Source organism: Nicotiana tomentosiformis, chromosome 7 (genome assembly GCF_000390325.3).
Source record: "Nicotiana tomentosiformis chromosome 7, ASM39032v3, whole genome shotgun sequence".
NCBI classification, from domain to species: Eukaryota; Viridiplantae; Streptophyta; class Magnoliopsida; order Solanales; family Solanaceae; genus Nicotiana; species Nicotiana tomentosiformis.
The window spans coordinates 12,384,177-12,410,871 of record NC_090818.1 but is presented as its reverse complement, the minus strand read 5'-3'; the positions used below and the strand labels follow the sequence as shown (position 1 = coordinate 12,410,871).

At 38.4% G+C, this 26,695-nt stretch overlaps 2 protein-coding genes across 2 annotated transcripts; both read right to left on the bottom strand.

The window, feature by feature from the left end:
* Nucleotides 1–6,989: 6,989 nt before the first annotated feature.
* LOC138895256 (uncharacterized) lies at nt 6,990–7,469 on the bottom strand. The gene is made up of 2 exons (XM_070179927.1): nt 7,377–7,469; nt 6,990–7,295 (listed from the first exon to the last, which is right to left on the bottom strand). Exons 1-2 carry the CDS (start codon nt 7,467–7,469, stop codon nt 6,990–6,992), a joined length of 399 nt encoding a protein of 132 aa, XP_070036028.1.
* Nucleotides 7,470–11,028: 3,559 nt separating this feature from the next.
* On the bottom strand, nt 11,029–12,098 carry LOC138895255 (uncharacterized). Its single transcript, XM_070179926.1, has 3 exons — nt 11,931–12,098; nt 11,534–11,846; nt 11,029–11,207 (listed from the first exon to the last, which is right to left on the bottom strand). The coding sequence occupies exons 1-3, from the start codon at nt 12,096–12,098 to the stop codon at nt 11,029–11,031; spliced, it is 660 nt and encodes a 219-aa protein (XP_070036027.1).
* Nucleotides 12,099–26,695: the final 14,597 nt, after the last annotated feature.

Here is a 26,695-nt window from a genome sequence, read left to right as displayed (position 1 = left end):
CCAAGGATTCATCCTAATATCATGAAACAACAATTCAAAAATGGTAGGGAAAACAGGCTAAGATAATTGTTCTAAATCATAAGCAATCACTGAAGGGGTATGGGATCGAGTGAGCATGTTGAGTGCCACAATAGCAGAGAGACAAGTTATAATTAACAATGAAAGTCTTAACACAAATTATTACAAATGTGAGGCATTCGTTACAGAGATTCAGGGCCAAGCAGGTAAGCATATTCATGAACATTCAGGCGTCAATACACTAACTAAATAAGCTTATGAAGATTCAGATTATCCAAGTTAGACATAGATAATCTCAGAACTAGCAGCATTAGGAGTAGTTAAATGCTAAAGAGACTTAAAACGCATGTAAAGTTAATAGAGTGGTGCATAAAAGCAACCTAGAAACACATTAAGCCATGGATTTCAGAAGTAAGAACACATGCCAATCAGAGACACATAGGGATGAAATTGTAAAAGTCAAGTAACTTACCAGTTAAACGAACAACAGTAAAGAGCAAAATTCCACAAGAACTCAGAATCTCAATGCGTCAAAGTTCCCAAGAGCTTCAAAAGAACTCTGGGCAATGCTCGCACCAAGAGAAAGTTCGAATTACAGAATCTCAGTGGCCTTGGCTTTCAGCCGGCCAAAATGAAGTACAGAACAAGAGAATGAGGGAATCAGAGAACAAAGCTCCAATTTTTAGTGAAAGTATATCGATTCAAGTCTGTCCTAAAAGGGGAATGGGGAGGGGTTTATATAGTAGTAAAAATTGAACGAACAAACAAGGAAACAAAATAAATCAAACATAGAATAAGGAAAGAAGGCATACAAAATCAGTTCAAAATCAATTTAGGAGAGAAATCGGGTAAACCCTAGTTCAAGAGGGAGAACTCAAATCGATAGAGATCTCACTGAATCAGACTCACATAGCATGGTACTGAGTGTATATAAACGAAATAATCATCAGAATCAAAGGTTCAAACCACTTTAGTTCGATCTCAGGAGATATTGCTAGACAAACTTAGGCAAGCACCTAAGTAACACCACAAACGGACGACCAGTAGTGAGAGGAGACCAATAAGGTAAGTGAATCAGTGATTGATTTCATTTTAGAGCCGGATTTGGAGAAGTTGAGTGATACAGCGGCTAGGGTTTCTCAGAGAAGAAGAGAGAGTAGAGAGGATTTAGGGGCGGCGAGTTAAGATAAAATGATAGGGTTTGGGCGGGTTTGGTTAATTAAAGAAGGATAATGAACGAGGGTCGTTGATCTTAAAAGATCAACAGCTGGGATTCAAAAACAAACGGGGCAGGTCATAAAAACGGGTACCGACCGTGTATTATACAAGGGTCTCCTGGTTTAGGCTTGGGGTCTATTGGGCTAAGGATATTGGGTCAATTTAGTTCAAAAAGTATATATATTTTGAGAAAATATGAGGGCAAAATTGAGTATCAACAGCTGCCCCTCTTTACCCGGGAATGATGAAAGAGTTGTCGGGTAAAGAAAATGATGACCAATTTTGGCCGAATTAAATGAGGGATGATGTGATTTGGAAAAAGTGGGGGTCGAACCCTGGTTCCTGAGTTGCCTACATATCCCTGGTGTTACGGGAATCAGGTTGTGTATAGTTCTAGATCCAACGGTGAACAAAACCATTGGAGTTGTTATAAGAATGGTCGTATGTTTCGGAAAGTGTTCCTTTGGGTAGCATAGTATCGGATGAATTTATGCGAAGTCATGAATGCAAATTTGAAACGTTATGGATGTATCACTGAGCAAATATCTGAACGGCCATAGAGTAAAAGGCGGGTAATTGACGGTGGTCATTTATGTTTGAAACAATTGCAGGATGTGAACGTTGTGAATGGAAACCGGAGTGAAGATTGCTACCGTTTGAAGACCGGTTACTTCCTGGGTTACCTGCAAAACTTAAAACACGATGCATGCAAATATATATGGGTTATTGTGAAAATTCAAACTTGATGCAAATTCCCTTTGGACCATGAAGATTATCTTCAGACGGTGAGGATGATATCCTTAGACCATGGCGTCCTGGGCTATGAAGTGTATGATAAGGGATTTGCAGGCCATGAAATGATGTCCTCGGGCCATGAGGATGGTGCCTTTGGACTATGACGCCTTTGAATAATAATGTACAATTTTGAGAGATCCTCAGGCCATGAAATAGTGTCTCCCGGCTATGAGGATGATGCCTTCGGACTATGACGCCTTCGGACAAAATGGCGATATTTCAGCCCATGAAGTGCAAAGATGTGACGCTTGGTCACATGCAAAGTTGAGACAAAACAAGGCTTAGTCTTGTGTAAGATATGGGCAGTGCTTAGCCCTAGGTGAACAAGGGGATAGTGCTAGGTCTTAGATGGCGTAGTGGAGATAGTATTTAATCTTATGCAAGGAAAAGGCAATGCTTAGCCTTATGCCAAATGGGAAGACAATGCTTAGTCTTGTGCAGGGAAAGGCAATGCTTAGCCTTATGGAATCAGGGAGGCAGTGCTTAGCCTCATGCAAGAAGAGGAGGCAGTGCTTAGTCTCATGCGATTAGGGAGGCAGTGCTTAGCCTCATGCAAGAAAAGGAGACAATGCTTAGTCTCATGCAAGGAAAGACAATGCTTAGCCTTATGCAATTAGGGAGGTAGTGCTTAGCCTCATGCAGGAAGAGGAGACAATGCTTAGTCTCATGCAAAGAGGGAGGCAATGCTTAGCCTCATGAAAAGAGGGGAGACAGTGCTTAGTCTCATGCAATTAGGGAGGCCATGCTTAGCCTTATGCAAGAAGAGGAGACAATGCTTAGTCTCATGCAAATGAGGGAAACCATACTAAGTCTCATGCAAGGAAAGGCAATGCTTAGCCTTATGCAATTAAGGGGGCAGTGCTTAGCCTTATGCAGGAAGAGGAGACAATGCTTAGTCTCCTACAAGGAAAGGCAGTGTTTAGCCTTATGCAAGAAAAATGATGAGTGACAGTGAGAAAGTAAAGTATTTCTTAGCTGGAAGTGTTTGCGTTTGGTAACTTGTCATCATGAAGGTAGTGATTTGATGTATCTACGGGTATTGTTGTCTTATCGTACCTGCATCCAAAGAAAAATTGTGAGTTTTGTGGGGGAAGGTTGGTTCGCGCTTTTGTTTTCTGTTTTGTCTTTGCTCATGTCTTGAGGTCCTGTTTGATTACCCTGGTTAGCATCTGGCTGTCATAGAAATAAAGTTTTCATAAAATATGCATGCATTTAATAAATATAGTTATTTGAAATGTAGTAGTATGCGATTTCAAATAATTTAGATGAACCGGTGACTGTGACATATTTTAGAGACATTGTGACCTCATTGCTTTAGAATTTTGAGGGAGTTTAAATGCAATACTTTGGTTGTTTCATGTATGACGATGTCGGCTGAACTTGCTTCAGAATTTTGAGGGTCCTCCTCAAAATTCTGCCCCAGGTTTCTGATCATGGAAAAATGAAGATTTTATTACGATGTGACCGAACCCACAGGGCTGCCTACGTATCCCCTCTTAATCGGGAATCAGGTCAAGCGTAGTTCAGTTACATCAGATGAAGAAATGTAAACAATCCTAAACATAGTATCTCTTGATTGCGTCTGAGTTGATAGGTTTTGGCCAAATTTCTCCGTCCATTTCTGCAAGTATAAGTGCCCCTCCTGTTAGTACTCGATGAACCATGTAGGGACCTTGCCAATTGGGTGAAAACTTCCCTTTAGCTTCATCTTGATGAGGGAAAATTCGCTTTAGCACTAATTGTCCCGGTGTGAATTGCCTTGGTCTGACCCTTTTGTTGAAAGCTCTTGCCATTCTGTTTTGGTAGAGTTGATCATGAGATACTGCACTCATTCTTTTTCCATCAATGAGGGTCAGTTGCTCATATTGGCTCTGTACCCATTCTGCATCGCTGAGCTCGACTTCTTGTATGATTCTCAGAGAAGGGATTTCTACTTTGGCAGGGATAGCCACTTCAGTACCATAAACCAATAAATAAGGAGTTGCCCCAGTTGATGTGCGAACCGTGGTACGATATCCAAGCAAAGCAAATGGTAGCTTCTCGTGCCATTGTTTGTAATTATCTACCATCTTCCTCAATATCTTCTTGATGTTCTTGTTGGCGGCTTCTACATCTCCATTCATTTGCGGCCTATATGCTGTGGAATTCTTATGCTTGATCTTGAAAGTTTCACACATTGCCTTCATTAAATCACTGTTAAGATTGGCGGCATTGTCAGTGATGATTGACTCTGGGACCCTGAACCGGCAAACAATGCGATCCCGAACAAAGACTGCGACGACCTTCTCGGTTACAACTTTGTAAGATGCAACTTCAACCTATTTTGTTAAATAGTCTATAGCCACTAGAATAAATCTATGCCCATTTGAAGCAGCGGGTTCGATTGGACCGATGACATCTATACCCCAAGCGGAGAAAGTCCATTGTGCACTTGTTGCATTGAGTTCATTGGGTGGCACTCGTATCATGTTAGCATGTATCTGGCATTGGTGACACTTCTGGACATACCTGGTGCAGTCTGTCTCCATGGTCATCCAGAAATACCTTGCTCTTAGTATTTTCTTGGCTAAGACAAAACCATTCATGTGCGGCCTGCAAGTTCCGGCATGTATTTCCTCGAGCAATCTGGATGCTTCCTTGGCATCGACACACCGTAATAACCCCAGGTCAGGAGTCCTTCTGTACAGAATCCCTCCGCTTTGAAAGAAGTGGTTGGCTAACCTTCGGAGTGTGCGTTTCTGTCATGACCCAAGCCGATGGGCTGTGACGAGTGCCCGAGTTCTACCTATCGAACACCCCTAAGCATTCGTCTAAGATATAAACATGAAATAAGTGTAGGTCATGCATAAAATCCGAAAATAAACTACTAATTTATATGAACAACCTACGTGAGAAAACATGCCCAAAAGACATATATATATATATATATACGGAATACGGTAGGGCTAGACGACAAGGCCACATACTATCTAACTATGCATGACTGTCTACAAACCTCTATTAGAGTGTACAACTGTATAAAGGACGGGACTGGGCCCCGTCGTACCCATATATGTATGCAAACACATCGTACCAAAACTCAAAGCAGCTCCGGATCAAATGGAGCATACCAACTCTCGCTGATCAAGGATCCTAAGAAGGGGGACCGTCAGCCTGTCTACCTGCACCTGCGGGCATAAAACGCAGCGTCCCCAGGCAAAAAGGGACATCAGTACGAATAATGTACTGAGTATGTAAAGTATGAAAATCAATACATAAAAGACATAGATGAAACATGGGGTAAAGAATTCCACCTGTGAGTCTAAATAACTTTGTGAATCCTAAAACATTTATAATGTCATGCACGTGCGTGTTAATGTCGTATCATGCATAGGTATAGGTGTACATAACATCATCAAGCCTCTGAGGGCATCCCATCATATCATCTCGGCCACTGTGGGCAAAATCATCAACATATACTAGCTGATCAGGTGGTGGTGCGTATATAACGCCTTAACCTTTTCCCATATCCCATATACATATAATATACGCATATATAACGCCTTCTGGTCATGGGTCAATGTACATGTATAAATGCATGAAATGCATAAGAAATACGTTAATAAGATTTCTCGAATATCATAAAATTAATATTCCATTCAGACAAACTTTATCAAATACGTATTTTTCTGGGACCCATGAACAGAGGATATAATAATAATTCACATGGGGAATCAATAATATATACACCCCTAGTATTTTTATGAATAGAGTCATTTATAAAAGTTACGTATTTTGCTTGTGTCGTTTGTATCATTTGGATCATGACAAAATGAAAGAAGAAATAGCCTTAACATACCTCAAGTCGTCAATGCAACTCAACAAAAAGCTTATGACAACTAGCGCGCCAACCCTATAACAAAGAAATACGTGTACAATTTAGATGGCGGTAGTATATTACGTATCTCAAACGATAACTCGATTCTAAAATAAAACGGGCAGCATCTCCCCTGATTTTACTGCTCCCTCAAGCCTACTATAGGCGAGATACAAACATAATACAATCAGCAACTCAAAACCAACCTAATTACAATCCGGCACCTTCAATATAACAAAACCCCCAAATATACCGTAATACATCCAATCAACAAGTTATCAATTAGCCTGTAACTATAACGACGATTGACCAACCTACTACCCTACCACATGTGGCATTTCTCCACGCCCTTTTTATCCTTCCAAACTCCATAAATAAGCAGTATAATAGACAACCCAAAAGCAACACGAAACAGCCCACAAAACAGTCCACTATAAGTCAAATAACTCAAACTCACGACTTCCGATCACCGTCCCATGAGGTCTAACTATTAGGAAATGAATTTGTCGAATTTTCTTGATATTTTAAAGCTTAAATACAGAAATTAGGAATTTTTATTAACTATTAAATACATTCCAAAACTCAAACTACAAAGAAAAAGAGAGGCGATATAGCGATACTTACGTCGTAGGGATCGTTTTAATGTTATCGCTTCTTTTTTCGTGTCCGAGATGATAGTCTTGTTTGAAAAAATATTAGAGAGCTCAAGGACCGTTTATGGTGTTATCTGGTCATATTCTATGTAAAAATGAAGAGAGAGAGACGAGTTAAAAAAAATATATCATCTTTTGAAAAGTTAAAAGGTGCTAGCTTGGCACCCTTTGATTCGCCCATCTTCCGACGCTTATATATTTTTATCCGGATATCGTATGAAAGAACGGTTAAGAGCTTTGGAGCCTACATTCCAAGATAATTTGGTATATAATATGTCTCAAAAGGACCTAATATAGCACACGAAATATATTTCTCAAAAAGCTCTGTTACAGGGCAAATTCTTAGTTGGTTTTTCCGCAACTTTAATCCGATTTTTCCCAAACTTTATATATTTTATCCAAACATCATATATAGTCATATTATGACTTTAAACTCATTTAAATTGTGATTAACAAGTCTGATATTCATTATACGTCACCTTGGGACACACAGGGTGTAATAGTTTCTGAATATAAGTTGTGTGCTCCGGGTATTCTCCTTTTGCCAAGTATTCTTTGAGGTCATGGAACCATGGATTTCCATCACTTTCTTCTTCAACATGAGCACAACAAACTGTTTTCTTATGAATTCCTATTGGGATAGGGTCGATTAAATTCTTGTCTCGGTGTTGTATCATGGAAGATAGAGTGGCCAATGCATCTGTGAACTCATTCTGAATCCTCGGAACATGTTTGAATTCTATCTTTGTGAATCTCTTGATCAGCTCTTGCACACAGTACAAATATGGTAATATCTTAGTGTTCTTCGTGGCCTACTCTCCTGAAACCTGATGTACCAAGAGATAGGAATCTCCAACCACCAGCAACTCCTGAACGTTCATGTCAATGGCCAACCTGAGTCCCAAGATGCAAGCCTCATATTCTGCCATATTGTTAGTACAAGAAAACCCGAGTTTTGCGGATACCGGATAGTGTTAGCCAGTTTATGATACTAAGACAACTCTAATACCTACTCCTTTGAAGTTCGCGGCTCCGTCGAAGAACATCCTCTAACTATCGTATGCTTCAGTGATGTCTTCTCCCACAAATGGTACTTTCTCGTCAGGAAAATACGTTTTCAACGGTTCGTATTCTCCGTCTACAAGATTTTTTGCCAAATGATCTGCCAATGCTTGCCCTTTGACTGCCTTCTGAGTTACATAGATGATGTCGAACTCACTCAGCAATATTTTCCATTTCGCAACTTTCCGGTAGGCATGGGTTTCTCGAAGATGTATTTCAACGGGTCCATTCTTGATATGAGATATGTGGTATAAGCACAGAAGTAGTGCCTCAACTTTTGAGCTATCCATGTTAAAGAGCAGCAGGTGCGCTCCAGCAAAGAGTACCGTGCTTCATAGGGTGTGAAATTTTTACTCATAATATATATGGCTTGCTCCTTTCTTACCGTCTCATCATTTTGTCCCAGAACACAACCAAAAGCCTTATCTAGTATGGACAAATAAAGAAGCAAAGGTCTCCCTGGTTCCGGTGGGACCAGAACAGGTAGTTTAGATAAATACTCCTTGATTTTGTCGAAGGCTTTCTGCATTCTTCAGTCCAGCTCGTTGCGGCATCTTCTTCAACATTTTGAAAATTGGTTCACAGATCACAATTGATTGTGCTATGAAATGACTGATATAGTTGAGACGCCCTAAGAAACTCATCACATCTTTCTTGTTCTTTGGAGGTGGCAAGTCCTGGATAGCTTTGACCTTTGACGGGTCCAATTTAATCCCTCGGCAGCTGATGATGAATCCTAGCAATTTTCCGGCAGGGACTCCGAAGGCACACTTTGCAGGATTCAGTTTCAGATTGTATCTTCGAAGAGGATTAAAGAATTTTCTCAAGTCTGCTATACGATCTGTGCTTCTCCTGGATATGATGATGACGTCATCCACGTACACCTCTATCTCCCTGTGTATCATGTCATGGAAAATGGTTGTCATGGCTCTCATGTAAGTGGCTCCAGCATTCTTTAGGCCAAACAACATCATTTTATATCAGTACATCCCTCATGGTATGATAAAGGTGGTCTTTTCGGCATCCTCTTCATCCATCCAGATCTAATGATACCATGCGAAGCAATCCATAAAAGACTAGAGTTCATACTTGGAACAGTTGTCAATTAGTATGTGTATATTAAGCAACGGAAAATCATCTTTGGGACTTGCTCTATTTAGATCCCGATAATCGACACATACTCTGACCTTCCCATCCTTCTTCGGAACTGGCACAATGTTGGCTAACCAAGTCGGATATTCAACCACTCTGAGAAATTTGGCTTTGATTTGCTTAGTGACTTCCTCTTTTATCTTCAAACTCATATTTGGCTTGAATTTTCTGAGCTTCTGTTTCACTGGTGGACATATGGGATCGGTGGGTAACTTGTGAGCTACTATGGATGTGCTCAGACCAATCATATCATTGTAAGACCATGCAATGATGTCTTCATACTCCTTCAGGAACTAAATGTATTCTTCCTTCTCTGACGATGATAGGTGAATGCTTATACGGGTTTCCTTGACTGTTTCAGAATCCCCTAAGTTAACCGTCTCGGTCTCGTCCAAATTAGACTTAGTCTTGTTTTTAAAATTTTCCACTTCTCTGACAATTTCCTTAGGTATTAAATCCTCTTCCAGATCCTCTAAATCACTATCCTTACATTGCGTTATCTCATTACATGTCACAACCGTAGGTTCATCGGGATAGGTAATAATAATGTTGTAGAGAAAAAATGTAAAGAATAATAATAAATACTAAAAATAACAATGCATTAAATAAATCTTGAAAATGTCAAACAAGTACGGCTTGATGACTCGAGCAATTATTTCTAAACAAAATAAGTTCAGAACAAAATACTGAAAATGTTTTAGATGCTCATAAAATTGCTTTTAAAAATAATTGATGCTAATTGCCAGGCTACCCAAGAACTTGACGGGCCTGACATGGTGCAACAGTCTAGTTCTTGAGAACAGCTCCTTTCTCCATGGGTTGAATAGTAAGGTCTTCCTCCTCCTCCTCCTCAACTATCACACTACAGTCCATGTCTTCATCATCCAAAAATAGCTTCCTTATGCCAGCTAGAGCTTCATCTTCTTCAGACCCCCACATCATGTCGACTTGATGAAATGTCTGGTGTAAATATGGTACCGGTTGTTCCATCAGATAACAAGGACCATGCCATGGCGGCGACCAATCCTGATTCTTTTGCCAAGTGTATTCATACCCAAGCCTAAAAGTTGTACCATGATGCTTCAACTGTACCGGTTTGGTGATCCCTTGGAGATTCTTACCGAGACCCTTGCCAGGCTCGTACCCTATCCATAGCAATATACTTTACATCTTGTTGCTCTACTATTTGTCCTTTTTAATTACGTTGACGCGCTCAATGCGATGGTATGTTTCTCCACCCAGCTTCATCCTATTCTCGATGACTGGAACATCCTGATTGGTATAGATGGGATTACTCCCGTCTCCATGGATGATCACTTCCCGATGATTCCATTCAAACTTCACAACCTAATGTAGAGTAGAATCTACGGCCCAAGGGGCATGTACCCAGGGTCGTCCCAACAGTAGATTGTAGGTAGCAGATATATCCAGCACTTGAAACTCAACATCAAACCGGGTTGGTCCCATCTGTAGGCTGAGGTTGATTTCTCTAATTGTGACCCTCTGAGATCCATCAAACTCCTTCACATTCATACTTCCTGCTCGTATCTCGTGCAGACATTTACCCAGCCTCTTCAGAGTAGTCAGCGAACATATGTTGAGACTTGAACCCCCATCTATCAAGACCCTGGTGATGAATTTGTCCTCAAATTGCACTATAATATGTAGTGCCCTATTGTGACTGAGACCTTTCGGTGGCAGCTCGTCTTCATGAAAAGTAATTTTGTGGCTTTCCAACACCTGCCCTACTATGTTGGCCATTTCCCCACTGGTGATGTTGGTGGGTACATAGGCTTCACTCAGCACCTTTATCAGGGCATTCATGTGTGTCTCTGAATTTTGCAGCAATGATAAAATGGATATCTGAACAGGAGTTTTGTTCAAATGGTCAACCACAGAGTATTCTATTGCTTGCACCTTCCTCCAAAGGTTGTCAGGGCCGGTCTCGACGACAACTTCTTTGCTTGTTCCTCCCAAATGATCGGGTGTATAAACCCTACCGGTTCTAGTCATGCGTTATGCTAAACTTGTTTCTTCCATTTTCGCTTTTCCTTTCCTTCTTGCCTCCGTAACATAATCCCATGGTATAGCTTTAGACTGGTAAGATGGAGTAGGTGCTACCATCACAGTGAAGGGTGTGGTTACCTCAACTTCAAATGGCATTAGTGCGGCTACTTCAACTTCAATTGGTGACTAGGTTTGCACTACAATGGGTGTGAGGGTGACTGGAGATATTTTAGGATCATCCCCCTCCCGAATGAGTCCAATTGACCCTTACGGATCCCATTCTTCATCGGTCTCTATCACATTTACTCCTTCACCTCTGTGATCTGGGAGAGGATTGTTACAAACATTAGGTGCAGCCTCTTTTTCCTGTATGACTTTAGTGTTAATTAATGCCTGGATCTTGTCCTTCGGAGTGCGACATTCCTCAATGGTGTGACCCTTCATGCCTGAGTGATAGGCACATGTCTTGTTTGGGTTAATCCATTAAGAAGAGTTTTCCATAGCAACAACGGGAATGTGAGTGACATAACCGGTAGCCTTCAGTCTCTTGTAGAGTTGGTCTATGGGTTCAGCAATCGGAGTGTATTGTCTGTGTGGTTTGCGGTCAAAATTTGGCCTTGGTTTTTGATAATTCTGGCGGGCTGGTGGTGGCGAGTGGTAATATGCGGGTTGGTGTTATAAGTGTGGTAGGTGGCAGCAAGTTGTTGGTATCTGGGGGGTGAAGGCTGGTATGCGGGTGGAGGTGTTTGGTATGTGAGAGGAGACTTCAGACCTTGGGCCACCATTACTGCACCCACTTCTTTCTTCTTAGAGATACCTCCCGACTGCAAAGCTTTATTTGTGGCCTGGAGTGCTTTGAAATTCGTCACAATTCCGCTTTTGATCCCTTCTTCTATTCTCTCTCCCAGCTTGATGATGTCAGAGAACTTATGGTTTTCAATAACCATCAACCTTTCATAGTATTGCGGGTCTTGAGCTCTAACGAAGAACTTATTCATTTGTTCTTCTTCAAGTGCCGGTCTTACCTTCGCAGCTTCAGACCTCCATCGAGTAGCATACTCGTGGAAGGTTTCCGTTGGTTTCTTCTTGAGATTTTGAATGTAGAAAATGTCTGGTGCATTTTCTGTGTTGAACCTGAATCGATCCATGAAATCTGACACCATGCTCACCCAATTAACCCACTTCTTTGGGTTCTGACTGATGTACCAAGATAAAGAATCTCCAGTGAGGCTCCTCATGAACAGCTTCATACGGATTCGTTCATCTTTGCCAACTCCTACCAACTTGTCACAATATATTCTTAGATGCACTTTCGGATCACCAGTTCCATCGAACATTTCGAACTTGGGAGGTTTGTAACCCTCCGGCAGTTCTACATACGGTTGTATGCATAGGTCCTCATAATTCAAACCCTCAATTCCCTTGCCACCTTCGACACTCTAAACTCTGCCAGTGAGCTTATTGAGTTCTTCCGCTATGTTCTTGATGAGCAGGTCCTTCTCAGTGGATTTCGGTATATATAGGGCTTGTTGTGGGGTGTGGAGTAAAGTTTCCACATATATGGGATTGCTTTGGTGGACTTCGGGAATCTGGGCGTAATGGTGGTCATTGGTTGAGTTTTGTGGATCAGGAGTAGGTTATGGTGCATTCTGAGGGGTATGGTATGTGGTTGTTTGTGGGTATTGAGTTGGATGGTGATGGTGTTGTTGAGTAGGTACCGGTGGAGGGTTGTGGTTCTGAGGACGTGTGGCGTATTGATGTGGTGCGGGAGGATCTGGTAGTGGGTTTTGATTCTGTGTGTTTTAGGGAGGTGTCGGGTTTTGGGCATTTGTGTTTTATTGGTTGATATCAGAGACGTTTAGGGTGATGGAAAGATTTGCCAAGTTCTGGACCTTCTCAAGTTCCCCTTGTAGCTCCAATATTTTCTGTTCCAGACGTAGGACCAATTTATTTTGTGCTGGAGTACTCCGACCGTCCGAAGTTTCAATGTTCTCTGCATTGTCCTCTCTGATACCGCTTAAATCGTCCATTTTTCCTTTCCCTTTGCTTTTGCCTTTAGGATCACTTGGTGGAGGAGGAGGTGGAGGACCTCTGGATCTAGTATGATATGTGGATGATGCCAGTATGTACGAACCAACCTTGGGGAATGGGAATAATCAAAAGAAAGAAAAATAAAATGTAACCAAGCCAGTAAGGGATATTGAAAGGATGCTTGCAATATTGAACATGCTTTGCAAAGTCATGTAACAGAATCGCGTCCTAATTTGGGGGACCTCGTTGTGCTCGAGGTAGGCCTAAGCGACACATAGACTTGGAGAAAAATTATGCCAATAATTGTGTCATTTCATTAATGCGAAAATGAATCAAATCCTTACTAAAACGACAATAATAAGAAAGTTACTAATGGCATTTGCCTTATTACAATCGAAATCTAAAACTAAGCTAAAAAATAGTAAAGAACATCATTTCCTAATCTACTTGGTCCCAGAAGGACCTTCCCCGTGCTTGTCTCTCTTGACTCCATCAATCAGATTCCCCAGGTCGCGCATATCCAACAACAGGTAAGTCTTTGCTAGATGCCCCTCTTCATTGCCATCCGTGTTCTGACAATCTGAAAGCCTCTTTCTCATCTTTCCCTCAAGCTCCATCAACCCTTGCTCTAAATATTCTAATCTTTCTGTTGATTTAGTGGCGGTTTCCCTCCATTCGTTGATTGCTTCCATATCCACTTTGTGTTGTTCTAGATGCCTAGCTTCAAACTCGAAGACCCTTTTGTGTAATCTCCTATACTTGACTTGTGCTTTAGCAGCATCATCTATGATCTTGTTTTTCAGATTAATTCCCGGCTTGACGTCTCCTGCTATATCGTCCACTAACCATGATGGGTAGAAGTACATATGGCCAGCATGATACCTATCTGGCTCAATAGTATCCTTTTCCATAATGACCTTCTGATTCCACATGTGTTGTGCCTCAAACTTGAATGGAATAACGTCCCCTTTAAAATATACTTTGTACTGGACTATGTTGGAAACCCGAGGTATAACCTGTTTTCTTCCCGCTTGTCTCATTACCCTTATAGGAGCATAAGGATAAATGCCCCTCAACCCAATCAGTACTAGGTGAGTAGTCTCTCTTGACCTGATGATGAACTCACTGCTAGGAAATCATTCAAACATCCAATGTACCTACTCGTCTGTCATAATGCTAAAGAAACGCACCCAGCTCACAGCATTTTCAGGTTGTGCAAACCTGTCTGGGATAAATGTCATTCTCTTTGGGTGATGGTAAGCTATGTAGTCATTCAATGGTCGATGTAGAAGCTCTTGGCGATATTCTCCTCTTTGAAAATGCTCTAATAACCAAACTTGCAGTAACAGATTACAACCCTAGAAGTGCCCGAACCCCTGCTTGCACCGATCTAGAGCGCGATACATCTTGGCTAGGATCATAGGGATGATGGTATAAGTCTGTCCCTCGATGCCTTCCATCAAAGTCCTGGCAACCATGGCTAAACGGGTATGAATCCTTCCCTCTTTCATTGGAAATAACAACAACCCCAAGAAGCAGATAATGAACACATAAACCCGACGGTGCGTCTAACCCAAGGAAGTAATGGCAAGTTCATCATGGTGAAGGCGATATGACTTGTTGTGCCGATAACGCTCATAAAAGAATTCAAATGGGATGTATGACTTCTTCAAACAAAGCAACTCATCATTTTTCTTGAAACCCAGTATTTCCAGAAAAATGCAAGGGGTGCGATTCTCTAGCACTAATAACCCTGGACTATCCCACAGCATCTTAGCGAAACCTCTTATTTCCTCTAAGAGAGGAGTCATTTCTGTGTTACCGAAGCTGAAGACGACCTTTTTCTCATCCCAAAACATAGTAGCGGCCTCAATCAATGCTCTATTCGGTCGGATGTCTAACAAGGACGGAAACTTACCAAGGACCCTTCTCACATGATTCTTGTCGCTAGGCGCGAGAGTTTTCCACCAATCAAGTAGCAGAGGTGGGATGTTTTGGACCATGCCAAACCTGGGGACTTCTTGCTTCATTTTCTGCAAACAAATAGAGTTAGCCCTTTCCCCCTCCAGATTCGACTATTTACACACTTATGATCAACATATTGGTCTATTTTCTCCAAGTAATGCACATAACATGACGGTGTCCATTGGGATTATGGAAATCCCGTCGAACTTTGGACAAGGCTTATCTTAGCAGACTATCACGTTAGCAACGTTATAACCCGTACTAGGTTTAACATGATGCATTTACATTTAATGTTGGAATGAGGTTTCTAGAATGGCCTAGACTTGTACTCCTAAGTGGAAAACTTGAGAGGGAAAGCCACAGGACAGTCGACTGTACTGCTGATCGACTAGTCTACCGCAAATAAGCCTTTCCAATTTAAAAGGATAATTTTGGAAGTGCACGGATACTCATCAAGCGCCGCTATGTTGATAATTGGCACGAGTGGATTATAATGTGGAGCATGCTTTATGCAGAGAGAATAACACATTGCCAAGTATTTGCATGATAAATATGTAAAAAGCGGTAAATACAGTATTAAGGTAAAACATGAAAACCATAAAAGAAAGACAAAGGAAGAAGTTAGTCCGTGGAATATATGCAAGAATGTAATAAAGCAAACAAGGGAGTAGGGAAGGGAGAGGCATGATATAGCTAATGAAGAGCAGTTAGAGCAACTAAGGGCGAATAGGGAAAGGGATGTGCATGTTATAACAAATTTAAGCAAATAAAGGTGGAGAAGGGAAGGGATGTGCGTGTTATAACGGGTTTAAACAAGTAAAGGTGAACGGGAAAGGGATTTGCATGTAATAGCAAAATTTAACAAATAAAGATGGAAAAGGAATGTGCGTTTTATAACAAAGAAAACTAATCCACATAAGCCAAGTTCATTATGGTAAGAGCCTAAGTTTGCCCAGTAGAGTCGTCATGCTGTCGTGCCCTGTTTTCTCATGAAAGCAGGTTTGACGACGTGATAACTCTTTTTATAATGGGAGATAAATTGCTAAAAGAAGAGTCACCACCTAACGATTTTTAAGGTGCGTTAGGGCACCTATTGTGTAGATAACTCTGTTTGACTAATCAATGCCACCAAAGATCGGGTAAGGGCTCAAATTACCTCAAAGAGAAAGTGTTAGGCACTCTTCGAGGTCCACAACTGTGTGTCCCGACCGAACTTAAAATTATGTGGATTTTAATTAGGCTAAGTGATCAAATAAGCAAAAAGAATATAAAGGTCAAAGAATTTCAATATAACACAATGAGAATTGGTACAAATCTTAAGGACGATAAGGATACAAATATAACAGTCTATATTAGATGACTAAGTGTATAAAGAGAAAAGGGGGGTCCTAAGTTTTTTTAAAAGGATCCCCCGTGCAACATAAATAATACTTCATAACTCCTTTTAGATAGGAGTTGCTCATATTATTCAGCAGGCACAGACTATCATCTCCTGCTACCCGATTACTATGTTAAAGTGGTTACCTAAAGGCGTTCTAATTCAATTCTAAGTCATACCCTATGCGTGCACTACTCGTCCCATACCTATGGTCCAGAAGGTATTTGACATCTATTTGGGTGGTTCTAGACCTCACTTAGGCTGCTCAAAAATGTCAAAACTAGGCGACATACAAAAACACATCGGACTTCACATATAGGCAGTTAAGGTTCAAGTTTGCCTCCATACTTAAGGAACAAAACCATGCAAGACAAACTTTATGTTAAGTAATTTAGAATTAAGAAATCTAATCCCTATAGACATGATTTCTACGTGACAATGCATCAGGGCTTGCAAACAGTTTCAAAGGCCAAGCGTTGCTCATAAACAGGATTATACGATTTGCATGATGATTAATGAAATTGCAGATTTTCAGTTATTAAGCCTGCTGTGCCTAGGTGACTCGTGCAGTAAGGAATAATGAAAGGACCATTGGGAAGATCCCAGAAGTGTATAATAAACCATATTGAGAGGTGTAACATTGACTCTTATTAAGACGAAAAAGTGTTGTCCTATAGATAGGATCTCTAATGTTTAGCACTTGGAGCTAATTTTATCATTACACTCAACCTTATAGACATGTTTTCTAGGTGAACAGTGCGATGGAGTAACGAATGAGATGATTAAAATCCTATAAGCATGGTTTCTAGAGAACAGTACGAGATAATAGCAAATAAGGTGATCAAAATCCTATAGGCATGATTTCTAATGAATATGCTGAAATGAATTGAAAGAAAGTTCAATTACATTTGTTCTTATAGGCAGATTTTCTAGTAACACGTAGCAGTAAGAATAATTGCAGCATTTGAATTCATGTTTGCCAACAGACAATGCGTGTGTGTATGTGTTTATCCTAATGACATGGTTTCTACAGTGCACATATAAATTGAACGACACATATAGCAAGTGAATCAATGAGTCCTATAGGCATGTTGTCTATCCCCTTTTACACAAACATTAAGAATCTACCCCTTTCCCATTTTTACTAACACCCCAATCGTTTATACAAAAGTTATTACATGCCCAATAATGAGTAAGATACAAAATGTTATACAAATAATGACAATAGACCTACAACAGGCCCAAATGAAATATCCAGCACTGTCTGGACCTTCAGCAGCATACCCAAACTTTCAACAAAGTGCCATGTTCATCAACACAACCCAGAATCCATAGAAGAGATCGAAGCCAAATCACACAATCATATTGCCAAGCATTGAATTACTTAAACCAGCCATCTTAGATATCCAACAGATAATAGGAAGAAAGGGTTGAATGGGGTAGTTCAAGTTTCAGGGAGTGACTAAAAACCCAAATCCTAGTGTGTCAGAGTTCACAAGGGTGTCAAATGAACCCCCGAGCAGTGCTCACACTAGGGAGGTCAGTAGTAAGAGCCTTGGCAGCCTTGGCTTTCAGCCGACTAAGAATGAGAGGTTCAACATAGCATAGGTAACAAATGAGGGAGCATGGACAATGGTTGAGGAACAGGAATTGAGGGATACACTTATAACTTTGAATAAACATAGCAAAGTTGAGCATACATAGCAGCTAATCAAACAGGTCACAGAACTTAGAAGCAGGTTCAGTAGGGACTTAGAAGCAGGTTCAACACTTAACACATAGACATTCACATATTGAAAGAGTTAAGGAAAGAACAAGTTTGTATGATTGAAAAAGATTATCATGCACAGATGCATAATACTAAACAAGTTGAAACCTGAGAGGTTCAAATTATACTGAGTATACATCCTAGTATCATTATCAGGAAACAAGACATCATTTAGATATGATGGGGAACGCACATTGTGATGAGCCAAGTAATCACAGAAGGAACAGGGCATCAAGTGAGTCAAAGACATACTGAGGGACATATTAGCAGAGAGGCAAGATCATAGTCAATAGAAAGGTCTCAACACAAATTAAACACATTATATATGCAAGACTATCATTATAGAGATTCAGAACATAGTGGAAAGTAAACTCATGTCAAATAGCAAATGTAGGCATTCAGGCATTGACACAGTAGACTAATTAACTAAAAAAGGTCCAGGTTATACCAAGGATTCATCCTAATATCATGAAATAACAATTCAAACATGGTAGGGAAAACAGGCTGAGATAACTGTTCTAAATCACAAGCAATCACTGAAGGGGTATGGGATCGAGTGAGCATGCTGAGTGATACAATAGCAGAGAGACAAGTTATAATTAAAAACGAAAGTCTTAACACAAATTATTACAAATGTGAGGCATTCGCTACAGAGGTTCAGGCCCAAGCAGGAAAGCATATTCATGAACATTCAGGCGTCAATACACTAACTAAATGAGCTTAGGAAGGTTCAGATTATCCAAGTTAGACATAGATAATCTCAGAACTAGCAGCATTAGGAGTAGTTAAATACTAGAGAGACTTAAAACGCGTGTAAAGTTAACAGAGTGGTGTATAAAAGCAACCTAGAAACACATTAAGACATGGATTTCAGAAGTAAGAACACATGCCAATCAGAGACACATAGGGATGAAATTGTAAAAGTCAAGTAACTTACCAGTTAAACGAACAACAGTAAAGAGCAAAATTCCACAAGAACCCAGAATCTCAATGCGTCAAAGTTCCCAAGAGATTCAAAAGAACTCCGGGCAATGCTCACACCAAGAGAAAGTTCGAATAACAGAATCTCAGTGGCCTTGGCTTTCAGCCAGCCAAAATAAAGTACAGAACAAGAGAATGAGGGAATCATAGAACAAAGCTCTAAAAGGGGAATGGGGAGGGGTTTATATAGCAGTAAAAATTTCAAAATCAATTTAGGAGAGAAATTGGGTAAACCTTAGTTCAAGAGGGAGAACACAAATCGACAGAGATCTCACTGAATCAGACTCACACAACATGGTACTGAGTATATATAGATAAAATAATGATCAGAATCAAAGTTTCAAACCACTGTAGTTCGATCTCAGGAGATCTTGCTTGCCAAACTTAGGCAAGCACCTAAGTAACACCACAAACGGACGACCAGTAATGAGAGGAGACCAATAAGGTAAGTGAATCAGTGATTGATTCCATTTTAGAGCCGGATTTGGAGAAGTTGAGTGATACAGCGGCTAGGGTTTCTCAAAGAAGAAGAGAGAGTAGAGAGTATTTAGGGGCGGCGAGTTAAGAGAAAATGATATGGTTTGGGCGGGTTTGGTTAATTAAAGAAAGAGAGTGAACGAGGGTCGTTGATCTTGAGAGATCAACGGCTGGGATTCAAAAACGAACGGGGCAGGTCAAAAAACGGGTACCGATCGGGTATTATACAAGGGTCGCCTGGTTTGGGCTTGGGATCTATTGGGCTAAGGATATTGGGCCAATTTGGTTCAAATTTTAGTTTAAAGCTAGGCTATTATTTAAATACACGAAAATAATTTATAAAAATATTTGACAAATAAGTAAAAATATTATTTATACACTGAAATGCTTAAAAATAATAACTTTGTATTATAAAAATATAAAATGCTATTTTGACATAAATAATATAAATAAAGAGCATTTATGTACAGATATAGGCTATTACTGCAAAATTACTCAAATAGCTTAAAAATATTAATATAATTACATAAAATGAAGTAAAATATTTGAAACATATATTATAGGTGAAAAAATAATAACTTTAAGTAGTTAAGTCATCATAAAATAATTTGAAGAAGTAATTAATATATATTCAAGTAATTTAAATACAGAAAAATTAATTTTAAAGCTCTAAAAATTATAGAAAATTATAGAAAATGATTGTATAGATTTGTAAACTAAATAATGATGTAAAAATGATGTTTTTAAAGTATATATATTTTGAGAAAATATGAGGGCAAAATTGGGTATCAACATACATATTGTTTAAAGTTAGTATAATATTAACTGTTGGCACTTATACTCCAAGAAGGTTGAATGGTGCATGTAGTTGAATATTGAGTTATTTACTAAGAGGAATAGCGATCGATTCCTATTTAATTTTTTTTCTCTTTTTTTTTAATAGTGCACCCATGTACTGCAAATCCTAGATCTGCCTCTGATGGTAAGAGGTAAATTACTCTAAATGTATATACATTCACATGCACTTTCCCTCATTCGATTTTCTCTTCAATACACCAAACAAATAATTTGACTAAATAGCAATATTTTCTATTTTTTCTTCTTCAAATAATTAACAAGAGTCAAGAGGTAGAGAGTTTATTAACTAAATAGCAATGTTTAGAAATTAAAACATTAGGTTTCAAACTCGTAATAATATTTTTGGACTTAGTGATATCTTGGCTATTGTATAGCTCTCTTGAGAACTTAGCTTTGACATATAATATGGCAGCTAACAAGTTAGCTAGACACAAAAGAAACTATCACTCTTAAAAATCCCAGATTCAGTTTCAATTGATCAGAGGAGTAGGATCTCTAATTCTTGATAGTTTTCTTCTTCAGTTCCCCGCATATTATTCTGAAAGAATCAGAAAAAAAAAATAGAAAATAATGCGAAACAAACTGAAGTCCACAAATAGGTTGCACTTTTTTTAGTCCTTTTTTTTGGGATTTTTTCGTTCCTATACACCATTTGAAATTTTATTACCAAAAATGTTCAAGTTTAGGTATTTACCCGACCTAAACACGTTTTAGCTGCAAAAAATATATATTTGTTGACACTAGACTCTTTTTTGCGATAGTCTTCCTTATTTGGACACAGGATTTTGGGATCGCTTATATTTCAATTAGAGATTTTACTGACGCAATTATCGCACCATAATCAAGGCAACATATTTGTAAAATCCTTCTATTACGCAAATTTTCTCTAGTTATCATCGTACCATAATCAAGGCAACATATCTGTAGTATCTTTCTATTCTCTAGTTTTCCATAAACAAAGGTTTTGAAGAAAACAATTGCAAACAATTAGCTACAATTGAATTGAATTTCGCTACATAATGTCAAAATTAGCGATTATGCTTCAGCTCAACAGTCGGTGGGATAGCGTTGGGAGATACAAAGATTTTGATGTTGTTGGAATTATAGTCAATGAAGATTCAAATTATAGTCAATTGAATTCTGCAATTGCAGAGCATCTAATGATCGATATCTCCGCAATAATTATCGAAATCAAATACACTGTCAACGAACGTTGTCCTCCAATGGAAATTCAGAATGATATGGGAGTTCGAGTGTATATGGAGACGAAAAAGGAAAATAAAAACTTAGGAATGTATCCGCCGTGTATAACAGTGCATGATTTCGATTTGGAATGCAGTATGTCGAATGCGAGCACAATTGTATGTTTGCTCTATTTTTTCAGTGATGTTTTTCAATTTCAAGTATTCTACAATTTTACTATAAATTATCTACAATAATACAACATAACAAATGTAGTTCAACTGTTATGTCTCTACAAGTATTTTGTCAAATACTGAACACATGAATATACAAACGTCTGTATTACTATACTTTTAATTGAGTGTAGGTTCATCTAATTATCGTAATATTAACGTAGTACAATTGTCAATCAATTGTAACACAATTGAAGAAGTATTAGGAACAGTGAAGTTGATTGATATGCAAACATCTCCGGCAATTATGGAATATGAAAGTATCATCATAACAGAACATACGCCAAATGTAATTGAAGTGGGCCAAGTTTACCAAGACAAGTAAATAATTGTTAGTGCAATGAAGCACTATTCTGTCATGAATAAGTTTCAATCTAGGGTGAAAAGGTCTAGTGCAAGAAGGTAGGAATATTTTATTTGTCAAATTCATATTATGTATAAGTTGTAGTTTTTTTGTATATAAATTGTTTAAGACAAGTTGTTGTGCATAAACAGCTTTATATTCTGTAGCTACAATTTGCATAATATTTTTTGAATTATTTTTATTCTGTAGTGTCATGACCCAAAATCCCACCTCAGGCGTCGTGATGGCACCTAGTCTCTAAGACTAGATAAGTCGATTTCAATTACATTTTGAAGCTATTTTTTTTAAACTAACAGCGGAAATAATTACAATATACAACCTCCCAAGACAGGTAGTACTGAGTCACGAACTCTAACTGAATACATGGAATGATCACGAGGACCGAATATACAATACTGTTTGATTACAAATTAACAGTACAGTGAAATAAAAAGACTCCAAGGGACTGCGGCGACTAAGCAGCTCTACCTTGAATCCTTACGATCCCGCTTTAACTCTGCTCAAGTCCGATGTCTCCAATACCTGGCTCTGAAAAATATACAGAAGTGTAGTATGAGTACACCACGATCGGTACCCAGTAAGTATGAAGACTAACCTCAGTGGAGTAGAGATGAAGTACAGTCAAGACACTCACTAGTCTAATAACCTGTGCAATATAATATACAAAATAATAGAAAATAAATAATAATAAGGGCAACATAAAACAACCAGTGATGTGCACAGTAAGACAATAAAATCACCATTAATATCGCTCAACAATTGATAAATACATTTACACCCAGTTAAATCAAGTTCTTCCATTAAATATCTTTCACACATAATTCTTACGAATAAAACTCTTTTTCAAATATAATTCTCTCAAATAAACATCTTTCGAATAAAAATTCTTTCAATAAATATCTTCAAATATAATTCATAAAATAAATATCTTTCAAATACAATTCTTTCATATAATTCTTTTTGAATAAAAATCCTTCCAAATAAATATTTTGAATATAATTCTTTCAATTAAAAGTCACCATGTGATACCTCATTTCAAAATCATAAAAATACGTGTCTCAGCCCATTTTCATATTTTTCGTAAACACGAGTCTCAGCCCATTTTTCATGTTTTCACGGCACCTCGTGCCCATAACTAAATCGTCATATTTTCCCGGCACCTCGTGCCCTCATATCATATCACAACTACACAGACAATTCACGTGCCAATTATCATTATCATTTCATCACAGCACCTCGTGCCCAAATTTCATATCACAACTGCACGGATAATTCACGTGCCAAATATCCTCATTATTTACTCATAGCACCTCGTGCCCACATTTCATTTTATAATCCGCCTGGCAATGGCCACGTGCTCTCAATTTCAACATAAATCAGATTGTTATCAATTTACCAACAACAAGACAAATTGCACAAGGTATAAAAATAAACACAAGCAAATCACAATATCATACGAAAATTATCAACACCACAACCCATCATCATCACATATCGTCCGTGACAATAGCCACCCTTATCTCTCCTATTGCCACCCTTATCACTCCTATAGCCACCCTTATCGCTCCGCCCATACAATATCAATAGCCACCCTTATCGCTCCTATTGCCACCCTTATCTCTCCGCCCAGATAATATTCCAACAAACACGACCACAGTGAAATGCAACCCTTATACCCACATAATGTCAACGGTGAAATGCCACCCTTATGTCTTCAAAATAATAATTAACACAACACAACAATTTATACGGAAAATTATCACGACAACATAACAAAATCAATTCATATCACAATTTGCCCAATGGCTACAACCAAAATTTCAAAGATACAACCAAGTCAATAAATTTCACAACAAATAGCTGAAGGCTCCACACAATGTGTACAACACCCAAAAATAATCAACAGAGATAGAAACTACTCAACATAAAGCAAAGTCTTCATTAATTCTAAATTTTTAATAATTATATAAATACCTCTTCTTAAGCTCATTTAATTAATTATTTGCAGAGAGAAAAATCCAAAATAAAATTAAATTCCAATAATTATCAAACCAGCAAATTCACGAAATTTCATAAATAATCAAATAACAATCACATCAAATTGTCATATAACAACAGAGTCAACAACAAGGATTTAGGCACGACAAATAGATGATTAAATATATGCCGATAATTATCCAATTTACTATACAATATGCTCAAGACTTTAATTCAATAAAATTTGCACATATAAACCAAGTACGTACTTGTCACCTCGCGTATGGTTTTCAATTACACAAATTGCACATAAGACTCAATGCCTAAGGGAAATTCCCCCACTCGAGGTTAAGTAAGACACTTACATTTTTGAAGTTAGGTCGATATTCCAAAATAGCCTTCTTGCTTGAATTGACCTCCGGACAGCTCAAATCTATCCAAATTAATTGTATAATTTCATTAAAATTCATCGGAAATAATTTCGGATAATAATACGTTGACTTAAAAATTTATTCCAAAAAGTCAACAAAAGTCAACGCGGCACCCGCCTCTCAGAACCCGACATAGTTTTCATGAAATCCGAACACCCATTAACAACTCAACCTCCAAATCTTAAATTTTCGTTTTTGGAAGATTTTGTAAAAATCGTGATTTCTTCCATTTAAATCCGAACTAAATGATGAATATAATCATAGATTCATGAAATATAATCACTTTAGGATATAGAACACTTACCCCAACCAAGCTTGTGAAAAATCCCTCCAGAATCGCCCAAATCCGAGCTCCAAAAATTTCAAAACGAAATGCCAAAAATGACCCTTTTTTTGGTCCTTATGATTCTGCCCAGTTTCGCACATATGGACTAATTTTTGCACCTGCGTGCTCGCTTTTGCGAGCGAATACATGCTTATGCGAGGTCACTGCCAGCCACAAAGCTCGCACCTGCGGAGCCATTTTCGCTTCTGCGCTGATCGCAGGTGCATAGCATTTCCGCTTCTGCGTAGAAAATATCGCACCTGCGATTGCACAGGTGCGGAAGGCTGTCCGCATCTGCGACCTTCCTCCAGCTCTTCCCAGTTCGCTTCTGTGATGAAATCCTCGCTTTTGCAAGGTCGCAAATGCGGCCAAAATAAGAGATGTAGTTGTAGACAATTCCATCTTGATGAACTTCCTTGTCCACATGCTTTGGCGGCTTTGAGGCATAGGAATGAGTCTTATGAAAACTATTGTTCTCCTTATTACACGAGGGAGAGCCTTCTGTAGACTTACGAAATACCAGTAGACCGCTACTTGATGAAAGCAAATGGAATTTGCCATAACATATAGATGAAGAAGTTGTAATGCTACCTACTGGGAAAAGTCAGCGAGGGAGACCTCAAAAACAAAGATACAAACCATATGAGGTAAATGCAAATAAGTACAAGGTTTCATGTGGCAACTGCGGACTAGAAAGGCATAACAAAAGATCTTGTAGGAATGCTCCCAAAAGGAAATAAAAATTGATACAGTTTAAAGATTTTTCTTTTACTGAGTACTGTTGATGATAATTTGTCCTTTAAGACACATGAAGTTGTATTTGTTCTGTTCTGGAGAATTATAGTTGTGGTGTAATTGTGTTGCTAATTTGAATAAAGATTGTCTCCTATAATGAATGTTTGATAAACAAATTTCTACTCTTAATGCAATTGGTTTGTAGTTGTTTTGTTCAAATACAGTGTTTATTTATTACTTTTCAGCCTTTCCTAACAACACTGCTTAAATTGAATAGATTATGTATTTTTGTATAATAGTTGTAGAGATAATTGTAGTTATGCTGTAAAGAACTTATATAATACCAATATCGAGATCAAGTACTAACAACTTTCAACCAAAAAAAGCCACAGATATTTTCTATTCTAAGTAGTAGAATTCTGAACAAAATAACAAAACAAAAGGTAAAACAACTGTAGCACAAATCTGCTACAAATAAATTGCAGCTGACTTGTTCTTAATAAACAATTTGTCTACAACTTTACTACAATCCAGCTACAACTAAACACTTTAACTACAATGTTTCTACTAAAAAGGGCAACTAATTCTTCTTTTTCCGGACTTGTGTTCTCTCATTCACAGCTGGTGCACCTTTTCTTCTTGGATACGAGTGACGGAATTCGGCTAAAATAATTTAAAATTCTAAAAATTGATCTATAAAAATATCCTTGTAGATTATTTGTTGGTAATTAGGCTATATGTAGATATAATGTAAATATAATGTAGATTATTTTCCATCAAATTGTGTTAAAATTGTTAAAATACCTATTTTACTGTTGCTGCCCAACACTGGTTTAGCACTACTGCCAGGATTTTGTTGTTTGTTCTTTTCTTTGTAATGCTCATCATTTTTTGTTGAACTGCCAGTAAAGTGCAAGCAGAATTTGTTAGGCTATATACTTTATGAATGCTAATATAAAAATAAACATGGTAAAAATCGTTGTCCAAAATGAATATATTTCGAATGAAACCTTAGCATCAATGTTAGTATCATGTTGACTTTTTATTGCCTGTAACACAAACTTGATGGAATCATTGAGTAACAGTCGAATGCTACCTAGTTCTTGAAAAACCTAAGGACAAAAAATGGTTATAATGTATCTCACAATTAGAGGCTTACAGATATATAAAGAAGACTAAAAATCTACAATTAGGTATACGTCTTTCTTGAACAATCCAAGGTCTGAACC